Raw genomic sequence first — 11,888 nt, 5'->3', positions numbered from 1 at the left:
GAGAAGACAATATTCAGATTAGATTCTCTATTGCCAGACACGGCACAGTGGTCCACCCACAGAGACATGGAGAACGTGGGAAAATACTATTCAGATGAAGTAATAGTAGGAAGTTTAAGGAACACGTTTAAGTAGAAAAAGGGTATTGAAGGATAAGTATAAGTCAAGCACATTGAGCCACACACATACACTAATCAGTTGGCATAAGGTAAGATTGTTAGCTAGCATAGAAGGTTCATAAAATTAGATTGCAGTTAGGATAGTAAGGTCATGTTATTTTAGAATGTGATCCAGCCAAGGTAGTTACACATTAGGTTTACTTGTATCAGTGTTTTGGGCAGCCAGATGTGGCGGAAGAGAGGAGGTGGTTATGTGAGTTTATGGAGCATTGGGCTAATACCCTTCTTCTAACTCTGTCCTTGGCTATCTTATAGCCTCAGATACTTCCTTGCTGTAGTTTACTTTACATTAGTGGCCTGTTTTTACTGTACAGCTGGCACAAATTAACTGGATGATTCAACGCATTACATGCTTAGCTGAGGTACATTTCCTTGTTCAAATAAATCAATTCCAAAAGTCTTGATAGTGTTTGCATTCAAGGTCAGGATTTTATGTAAGGGTATTAGCATACAGCAGTAAATTCACTTGAAAGTGACATCCAGAGTACAACTTATCCCTCAACATTTACGGGACCGCCTAAAGTCATGGAATTTAATTGTAAAAATGTATTACTTTTTAATGTGTGGTGAACACCACTGGTCATTATGTTTTCATCTGATTGTCAAACAAATTCAGTTCAAAAAGAAAGTTTGTCTACTCCAAAATAAGTCCTGCATCCAAATGGTGCACTGTGCACATGCCATTTGAATGGAAAAGGACATCTACTACAAACACCACAAGTTTAATGACATTCAGTCTACAAAGTGGTGTCTATTCATTGATGCCTAACAGTGAAAAAATAAATATAGAAAATTATTCATAATAAATGTTACTTCAATTTGCAACCGGCTGAATCAATTTCACCAGAGAAAGCATCCGAGCGAGGCAAACATCTCTCCTGTGTCTAAGTATCTATAGCCCATGTATCTGATGCTGTCTTGCCAAAAAGAATATGACATGTCCTACTCTTTTTGTCCAGACAGCATCAGATACATGGGCTAAACATTCTAAGATAGAAGGGAGCCGTTTCCTCGCTCGGATGCTTTCTCCGGTAATATTGAGTCTTGTTGTCAAAATTATCAATATATTCAGAGACGACCTATCAGATCTCAGAATTTCTGTGGGGGCCACAGGGGTGGCCAATCAGATTTCAGGGGGTGTCACCCCCCTGGACACACCACTGACACCAGCAGCCCAAGTTCTAACATTAGATTAGACCATTCGATTTTGACCCCGAGGTTGTTAGCCTCGTAAAACAGACTGACCGCTGCGATCACCATTGTTTTACTTCAGTCAGGTTGACCAGGCATGGTGTGGAACCTCTTTCATGACTTACTTACTCTAGCAATGGTCATCAACATTGTTAAAAGGTTTGAAAAACAATTCTAATAAATGTAACAGTTAGACAATGGAGGAAGATACTCCAAACCTTTTGATTTAAAAAAAATCCATCAGGTATTGAATTCATTATAGCACTGTAACTAACGTCTGCTTCCAACTCACAATCTCAAACACATAGATTCCCTGAACGCAGCTCACTCTCCAGATCCCAATCACCTGAATTATGATCACCTGTTCACACACCTGTATGTCATTATCACACACTATTTAGTTCAGTTCTTTGCACCCCATCGTTGTGATGTATTGTGACACTTCTGGAGACTTATATTTCCCGCACTAACTTTAAACATCAGCTATCTGAGCAGCTAACCGATCGCTGCAGCTGTACACAGCCCATCTGTAAATAGCCCACCCAATCTACCTACCTCATCCCCATTTTGTTTTTATTTACTTTTATGTTCTTTTGCACACCAGTATTTCTCCTTGCACATCACCATCTGCTCATCTAGCACTCCAGTGTTAATTTACTAAATTGTAATTACTTCGCTACAATGGCCTATTTACTGTCTTACCTCCTCACACCATTTGCACACACTTTAAATAGATTTTTTTTCTATTGTGTTATTGACTGTACGCTTATTTATTCCATGTGTAACTCGGTGTTGTTTGTGTCGCACTGCTTTGCTTTATCTTGGCCAGGTCGCAGGTGTAAATGAGAACTTGTTCTCAACTAGCTTTCCTGGTTAAATAAAGGTGAAATAAATAAAAATATTCGGAGTGCTGTGTTTCCTGTAATGTAATCCTCCAGTGTATGATAGTTTTGGCCTGCCTCACTAACGATGCCTTTTGCCTATTCTCTGCCTGTACTTTAGCGGATTTCGGATCAACCTCTTGCCTGATCTCCCGGATGACGTTACTAGCCTTTTCCCTGCCTTTTCCCTGCCTGTACGGTTGCCCCCTGTGGGGGTCCAATTTGATATTTGATATTTCGTGTTAAAATAAAGAAAACTATATGTTCCTAATTTGCATAAATACACAAAAATACAATATTTGCATATATGGAAACATTAACGTAAAGGGGTGGAACAGGGCTGCAACCACAAAAACGACCTGCACTGTCTTGATTGCCTCAATAATTACTGTTGTCACGTTCTGTTGCATAAGTCGACAGCAGGGTACCCTCAGTTTAAAAATCAACACGCTTGGCTCTAGATTACACCTATCTATACATTGTTTGCGATATAAGACCGCTATAATCTGAGTGTTCATTTTTGGAAGTTCCTTTTAAAATTTCAGGCGTCTAATTTGTAAACATTGCAACTGTATCAAATGATACATTTTTCCAGCCATTACCGGGGTGTGTTTGACAGGCCATTACAAACATTTCCGCGGGCGTAACGCTATCAGAAGAAAAAACAACAACAGGCACAAAAAGCAAGAGTACGAAAGAGTCGCAGGAGTCAAATGAAACCAATCAATCCAGCGAGATTTGAGTGACAAGTGGATTTTGCACCCCTCAAGACACAGGAAATAGATGGCTGGGAAAAAAAGAAAGCTCCTCAGGTGGACGGGGCATGCGCGTTGCTACTTAAGTACATAAAGCCTTGACCTCTTACATTAGAGGGTGACACCTGGCCACATTTTGCTCTCCTGTCCCCTCCTGTAGGAGTTATATCTGGGCCCTGACCTTTCCCTAAACACAGGACCTGGTCCTTCATTTTGCTGGATCTTTACTACAGCATTCAGCTGGTTCTCTAAAACAGTAACTACTAGCGTCTCTTTGGTAGACAAAATACACACAAACGCGCACAGTAGCCTATTGTTTAATGAGGATTCCTCTTGTAGAGTCCTATTGCTATGAGATCATGTGACCAAAGTCCAACTTGTGCCACCACCAGCCCCTCATAGTCAGCATTCCCTCCCACTAGAAATAGCACTGCCATTATTTCCTCAAATGGTTTCCTAGGATAGGAACAGCTTAGTAGTATGAGCACTGAGCATTAGAGTAGCCTGTGTTGACTGCCTTTGTTATTGGAATTTGAAAATGAATTAAAATCTACAGGTAACTTCCAAAATAAAGGAAACACCAACATAGTGTCTTAATAGGGCCTTGGGCCACCACGAGCCACTAGAACAGCTTCAATGCTCTTTGGCATAGATCCTACAAGTTTCTGGAACTCTATTGGAGGGATGCATACCATTGTTCCATGAGAATCTTCCTCATTTGGTGTTTTGTTGATGGTGGTGGAAAATGCTGTCTCAGGCGCCGCTGCAGAATCTCCCATAAGTGTTCAATTGGGTTGAGATCTTGTGACTGAGACACACACACCCTTTAAACACCTCTTTCAAAGTCACTGAGATCTCTTCTTCTAGCCATGGTAGCCAAAATAATGGGCAACTGGGCATTTTTATACATGACCCTAAGCATGATGGGATATTAATTGCATAATTAACTCAGCAACTACACCTGCTTCTAATATACTTTGTATCCAAAGTTCTCACGTGTTTCCTTTATTTTGGAAGTTACCTGTACTTGGTCAAAGCACAATGGTGAATGGTTTCCCTTGGAAAATGTTTGGAGTTTTTTTTCTTCTGGCATCAGACCAGATAGACTGCAATGGTGTTTGGAATTGGGATGGGCTTTTGGATCTGATACATAGTGGTATGGACCAAACATATGGACACAATGCCACAGAAAACTTCAATCAATTACTCTGAAATTATGATTTAGTGTAAAGACAACCAGAGAGACTCACAATACAGCGTGGTTTAAAACCAGTCAAGACCAGACATACAAATTCATCATTGGTCAACATGCAGTGCACACTGACATACCTCTTGTTGTTTAAATATAACCTCCATTACATAACTTTATGGGAGACAGTGAGAGAAACCTTGTCACGGCCGTTGAATGAAGGTGGAGCGTGGTGAGCATACATATTATTTTTATTAGAAAAGACGCCGAACAAAACAATAAACACTACCAAACAAACCATGACACTAACAGCTATATGCCATAAACAAAGTCAACTTCCCACACAGAAAGGAGTGAAAAAGGCTACCTAAGTATGGTTCCCAATCAGAGACAATGATAGACAGGTGTCCCTGATTGAGAACCATACCCGGCCAAAACATAGAACCACAAAATCATAGAAAACGAAACCTAGAATGCCCACCCCAAATCACACCCTGACCAAAACAAATAGAGACATTAAAAGGCTCTCTACGGTCAGGGCGTGACAAACCTATAGGTTACATCTTATTGGCTGAACTTTCACCTTTAGACTGGTGACCTTACAAAGATAAGAAGACCGAATTGATTGTGTATGGATTCTTTGGTGAGTGAGTGGGCCCTTCCATACATGGGATCGTCTGTGTTGACATTTCTGCGAAGCTGTATATTGTAGGATACTTTGAGGGGATTCCATGCAATGCAACATTGCATTAGCATGCTGTGTAACATCCAAAAGGTGCAAGGGTGCACATGACCATTCTCAAATACATGTCTTAATCTGTTATACTTTACGTATTTCCACATTGTACTGTATATGTCTTTACCTCCTAGTGAGCATACTGGAAAAACATGAGTATGCCATGGGTCCCAGGGCCACCACTCAGAGACACCGATGTTACAGTAAAGACCAGGCAGGTCCAGTAATCCAATAAGAGGATTATCATGAGAGCCGTTAACTCACTGCAAGCTCATTAAGCTAAATTAGATCAAAGGGACCTAACGCTCATTCACAACATTGCCGAAGGAATATCATGTCCATAAATCATATAATATCTACAGTAGGAATCCTGAGAATTATTATTCATTTAGGGGTGGAAATGATGGCCTTCCTCTCCCTGCCTAAAGCTATCAATTAGTGTTGTGTGATAGAGGGGTTACCAGCCGATCATTATTAGTCGGTCTTACTTATTGTGTGTGTGTGTGTGTGGGGGGGGGGGGGGGGGAGCTTCTCTTCAGCTTGGGGGAGGCTACGAATAGGTATCGGTAATAGAATAGGTAATCAGAGTATAGGTACTCAGGTCTCTCTGGGAGCTTATAAAATGATAGGTAAACTTCACAGAACCATGGGGGAGATTCCATTACCCAACTTTTGAATGTCCCCTCATGCACTCATCATCAATGCAACATGCATTACGAAAATGGAAGTATGATGAACTAGCATAAAAATCTGAAAACAGTCCATGGTTAAGATGAAATGACTGTCGGAATAAACTAACTTAATTTGAAATCCAGGGCCCACGGGCACACTGCTGGAATTAATGATGCAGAAGTTTGAATTCGTAATAAGTCAGTCAACATAATTTGCATGCAAATGGGGCTGCTTTTAGAAGCCAGGTATGTCAAATTGAATCCACAGAAATCATGAGAATGTGGCATGGATAAAGAACTCTCTAATGAGTGAGCTTGCCTACTACTAATTAAACACACGCATACCCTTACGTCACATTAAACACTTGGATAAGTTTGAGTTGTTTTCACATTACAAAGTGGTTTGTCAGTCTCGTATCATCCCTTCACATACATACATGCCATGAGGTTTACTTCTTAGGTTAGTACAGTAGGAAAGTCAGGTGAGGTCAACCTTGACCTATTCAATTTCAAACAAGGTAATGACCCATTTGGGTCCATCTTTAAATTATGTTCAACTTAAAAAGTCTTCATAAAGCCTTCATAAGCACTACATAAATGTGTTACCAAGCTTATACAGTATAACCGTATGTCATGCTTTATAAATGGTTAATAAAATGTGGCATAACTTTGTGACATAATCACCCATTTCAAATGTGACATAACCCACGATGTCGAGTAAGATATAAACATGTGCTTTATAAAGGGTGATGTGCTGAAGGATGGCATATTCTCTAAAGGGATGTCATGTTAGTCACATTACACCTAATCTTGTTTGCAGACAATTCCAACTAAATGTGCGGAAGGTCTGGTGGACCAACCAATGCGTCAACTGGTCCTTCATTAGTTTGGATTAGGTTTAAAATCACATTTTAAGAAGATAAATTGTGGGAATGGGCAGGGCTTAGCAATAATTATGACTTTTTGACTGTGTTAAAGATTTAGTTTTAGTATAACTCTGACTTATGTGATAAGTTTGTCTCTCCTCATTTGAAAGTAAAGAAATTAACCACCACAATGTTCACTCCCACTAAGGCCAACTTTGAATGGTTGATATCTCAGGCTTATATGTGCTCTGTATGCAAAATCCTTGGGACAACGTTACACCAAGAAAGACGTACCTTGATGGAAGCCCCCACACTAAAGAAATTCAAAGTGTCTGTCTTCTGGAACCAAGTTACATGTTCCTCAGTACACAAACACGCACACAACAAAAACAAACTATTCATGCGGTGCTGGGCCCAGTCAGGTCTTTGACACATTCACCAACTCCCTCGCTGAAAGATCAGCCACAAAATGTTGGCACCATTGTAACCGGTTGTAATCGAGCCCTGGTCTCCAGCATAGAAACAGAAGAGGAATACCTGGTGCAGTAGTCTCAGGTTGGACTACTCTAAATCCTCTTGGCTCTGACACACACACAAACACAAGCTTTGCAGGTCCATTAAACCACTTAAATACCTCTCACACCCTACAGTAGTCTGTGAATCATGAAAGAAACTTCATAAATAAGCAGAACATTAAAGACCTATTTATTGACACTTTATGTGGTGTCCTGTAATGCTTAGTTTGAAATGAGACACCTTTGGTCATTCATAACACATCCATAAAGTCTCTAGATAGCATGACGCTGTACTTAATTTAAAGCCAGACCCCTATGGTCATTTATAACATATACATGAAAGACTTATATCACATGATGCTGTACTTACTATAAAGTCAGACACCTTTGGTCATTCATAACACGTACATAAATGCTTGATGATGTAAACAGAAATGTACACTTTACAAAAATATGAATGGAACATGTAACACAACAGTAATCAATACATTAATTGCACTGTAACGGTGACAAACGGTGCGCTCAAACTGTTAGGGCCTACATAAAGCTGTACAAACAGCAGAGCTTTCTTTTCAGCACCATGGAGTGAATCATTACCACCGCTACACCTGGCTATCAGCGGAACCTTGTCTGGCAGTGAAGCAGTTAATTCAGCCTCATTTACTGCCTTTTAAAAAACATAGCTGATATGGATGATTTACTTAAACAAATGTGTTTTCTACTTACAATTGAGATGTATGGCATAAGTGAATGACGAGCAGTTAAGAGGCAATCCGTAATTTTGATGAAGGCATTAATGAGCGCACTAACATGGACGTAGTCAATATAACCATTTGACTTTTGAAATGTACAGTGACAGAATTCAGAACATGGGCCGTTCTTACAGTACTCTCCCAGTACACCAAGTCAGAACCATTGGATAAATAAAGGGGGCATATAAGCAGACAATGAAAGCTCTTACAATATTCAATGATTACATTTCTCTAAAACAGGCTATAGGTGTGCAGCACCAAGTCAGAACATTAGGGTAAGTTTTGAGGGGGAAAGGGACCAAATTATTAGGGTGAGGCATGATAGGCTTTCAAGAAAACTGGGAACTCTGAAAAAAACAAGTTTGAGTCATGATGTCAGTGGTCTTTAGGTAGGAGCTCTAGAAAGATGCCTCAGTTCCCGACTTGGAATTCTGAGATGGATGACCATTCAAAATGTATTTTCCCAGTTTTTTTTCAGAATTCCCAGTTGTCTTCAATTAACTGAAGTCTGAGTTTTCCCAGTTCCGAGTTTCCAGTTGTTTTAAACGCAGCATAGCATATATATATATATATACACACAGTATTTACATTTCAACTTTCAACTTTTTTTGTCCCAGAAGGCAATTGGTTTTGCAGCAGGTGAGACATGAAAACATATCAAATCCATATGAATCACAATGATAGACAATGACAACAACACAATGATACTGAATACAAATCGCCCAGTTCATCAGTCATGGGCTGACAGCCATCAATATAGATGTAAACAATACGAATAATCAACATTAGCATTTAAAGCAGCACAAAAAAACAATAGTAGGCCTACAAAGTACGTGCTCTTTGCACATTCTAAAATCATCCCATCAACATTGTCATCAAGAATATGCTGACCAAAAAAAAACATGTAATGTCATCATCACCATCATCATAAAAACATGTCATGTCATGTCACCATCACCATCATCATCAACATCATCATGATCATCCCCTGGTCATTAGGACAGATTAGCCAACTTCCTCATCTTCACTATATTCACCAGGAACAGGTTTGGAGTGCCCTGGTAGGGAGTCGGCACAGTCAGACATGATGGATTTGGCCTTCCTCACCACTTGTCTGGATCCAGTCTTCTATATCACCTGCACTGTAAATAAATACCACCTATTTTGCACCTGATCAACTAAACAGTCTGCCGGGCCCCTCATTCTATTCCTTTCCCTTTTCTAGTCACCTAAATGATATACAGTGGTTCCTCCTTTAAATGTTGTGAGCTAACACAACATTTAATGAAGCGTCACTGCTTCATTGACACAGACCACCACAAGGGGGATTTAGAGTACTCATTATGCATTTGGGTCCCAAGGTTTTTATATGACCAATCATATCGAGGGGTTCCAATGACGAATTTGACGTGAGCCACCCGTCCCTGGTGACTTTCTTCAGCAAAGATGAAGGATGAAGGCCAGGACAAATTCCCATTGTTTGACTGGAATGTAACAACAACCCCAGCAGGGCCCTCTTCCTCATCACTGGATCGTTCCACATCGGTTGTCTATTGGTCTGGATCATATTCTGTGTTGTCTTCAACTTCTGACACTTCCTCGTCTAATGCATCTTAACTGTCAGTTTCTTGGCCTCTCTCCTCCTCACCAGTGTCACGATCAAAGATATGATCAAGAGCCTCACATGCAGTACAGTATATAGTTTGGTCATTGTGCTGCCACAGAATAAATTGTGAGAAAGGCATCAAAAAAGGTTTATATACCAGAGCTGTGAAAAAAGTTATATATATTATTGAAACAATGTTGCGATTGTTTGTAAGAATGCCAACAGGTGTGGTTCCCGTGGGGGAAATATTATATTCTATTCTATTGGGGAAAGGTTCCTTTGGGGGTTGCCATGGAAGCCAAGAAGGGGGAGGAGGTGTGTGTGTGTGCTCAAACACACATGCATGTGTTGGTCTGGAAGAGGAAGTGTGTCCATCTGATGAATGGGCATGTGCCAAATAGGGATATCTTCTGTATACCACCCCTACTTTGTCACCACACACCTGATTGACTCAAATGCATTAAGAAGGAAAGAAATTCCACAAATGAACTTTTAACAAGGCACACCTGTTAACTGAAATGCATTCCAGGAGACTACCTCAGGAAGCTGGTTGAGAGAATACCAAGAGTGTGCAAAGCTGTCATCAAGGCGAAGGATGGCTACTTTGAAGAATCTCAAATACAAAATATATTTTGATTTGTTTAACACCTTTTTGGTTACTGCATGATTTCATGTGTTATTTCAAGGTTAAAATGTCTTCACTATTATTCTACAATGTAGAAAATAGTCCAAATAAAGAAAACCTTGAGTAGGTGTTTTCAAACTTTTGACTGCTTCTGTACACTGACACACACATATATGCCCATACTCGCAGCATATGCAGACACACACTCACACCCACACACACAGCCAATGCTGCTGTCCCATGTATATAGAGACATTCACACTGGACACTTCCTGTTTCTTTTATACTGTTCTTCACACTGTATGTTTATATCCGAAGACGTGGACTTTTTAATATATCTTCTACTGTACATTGCATGTTTGATACAGTGTTTATACAAACTGTGTATTTATATACTGGATTCTTGACATAGATCATTCTAATATATATATACTACTTTATATATAATTCTTAGTATATATTTTCAGTGTATGTATGCATATACTGTATTTGTATTACTGATACACAGTTACTTGGGATTGTTAATTGGATTCGTTCTAACATTTCTTGACTCCGTGTTTGTAGTTGTGGATTATTTGTGCACTTGCTTGACATTTTACTGCACTGTTAGAAGGTAGTAAGATAAGCATTTCGCCGTGATAACATTTGCTAAACTGTGTACGCGACAAGTAAACTTTGATTTGAATAAATAATGGACCATTATGCTGCTCGTTGAATTATTTGACTCGATGCTACCCCCTTGCGAATGAAAATCATCATTACAAGTTAAAGAAGAAGAATTCCGTAAACATCCCAAACGTCACTTCCGGTTATTATTTTGACAGCAAAACACTGCAACATTTTGCAATACTAATCTCTGGTCCTCATTATATGGGTATTTTTTATTTGAACACCTTTTGTGTTTTTCTGCGTCACATTTATTAGCTCATTTTACTTGTGTGGTGGAATTGGCAATATTCGGAAAGAGATCAGTATTCTGGTTCTAGCTAGCGGAAGATGAAGGTGAGTAGGGGATGATTTTGTTTTTGTTGAAATCTAAGCTAACGTTAATTGTTTTGTGTGGAAATCTGTGCTGTTCGCATTAACGATCAATAAAACATTGTTTTTATTGCCATTGTATTGCAGACGTATCACATAATTGTACAAATGTTGGCGTCCTGCACAGAAGAAAATGCACATCGTGTAGCTACGACATCACTCGAGTCCCTCCCCCTGCATAGCCTACTACAGTAGCTTAGTAGTGATGCTCTTTCAGTGAAAAACAAGAACCCGTTTGCTACGTGTGTAGTGACTCCACTGCTGCAGAACATGTTGCTGGTTACTTTGTGTTCATGTTGGTTACAGGAACACGATTACACAGTAGCCACTTTGACATGATGCTGTCAGAGTATTCCAGCTGCCTCTATTGTCTGGCCAATGATATGTGTCAGTGTAATATGATTATTTTGTTGCCTAGAGCCACCTCATCATTCTTTATTCTATTATTTTATATTGTTTTATATTCTTATATCAAACATAAAGTCTTGATATTACATTTAAAAAAAAATATATATATATATATATATATTACTTTCTTATACTACATTTATTTAGTTCATCCCCTGTACTATCACCGTAGACATACTGCATACTATTGTTTATGTTGTATGAATGATGTACTCATCTGAACTGGTAAATACGACTATATGATATATAACAGTCTGATATAATGTTCTGTATTCAGTAATGCCTATGTGGATGCAATTCTCACATGGTCTTGTCTTGTCCCGTAGGTCCCGAGCGATGAAAATGAGGTGGTGGAGGAAGGCAGTAGCAGTTCAACACCAGTAGACAACTCCGACAACGAGGAAATTCCACCTTATCTACGTGAAGAACCTCCTGAAGGTAGTATCATGGTCTTCTTGTTCATATCCAAGTTTTAG

At 39.5% G+C, this 11,888-nt stretch overlaps 1 protein-coding gene across 1 annotated transcript in view; it reads left to right on the top strand.

Annotated features, from left to right (window-relative positions):
* The first annotated feature begins 10,742 nt into the window (after positions 1 to 10,742).
* The window catches only part of zgc:101566 (transmembrane protein 263), a 53,412-nt gene continuing 52,266 nt past the window's right edge, over positions 10,743 to 11,888 (top strand). Inside the window, exons 1-2 of the mRNA XM_020480068.2 lie at positions 10,743 to 10,968; positions 11,739 to 11,850. Of these exons, the coding sequence (XP_020335657.2) occupies positions 10,963 to 10,968; positions 11,739 to 11,850 (118 nt within the window). The 5' untranslated portion in view covers positions 10,743 to 10,962. The remainder of the gene's footprint in view (positions 10,969 to 11,738; positions 11,851 to 11,888) is intronic.

This window comes from Oncorhynchus kisutch, linkage group LG4 (genome assembly GCF_002021735.2).
Source record: "Oncorhynchus kisutch isolate 150728-3 linkage group LG4, Okis_V2, whole genome shotgun sequence".
Lineage (NCBI taxonomy): Eukaryota > Metazoa > Chordata > Actinopteri > Salmoniformes > Salmonidae > Oncorhynchus > Oncorhynchus kisutch.
Note: the sequence above shows the minus strand (reverse complement) of the source record. Positions and strands in the feature narration are given on the sequence as shown.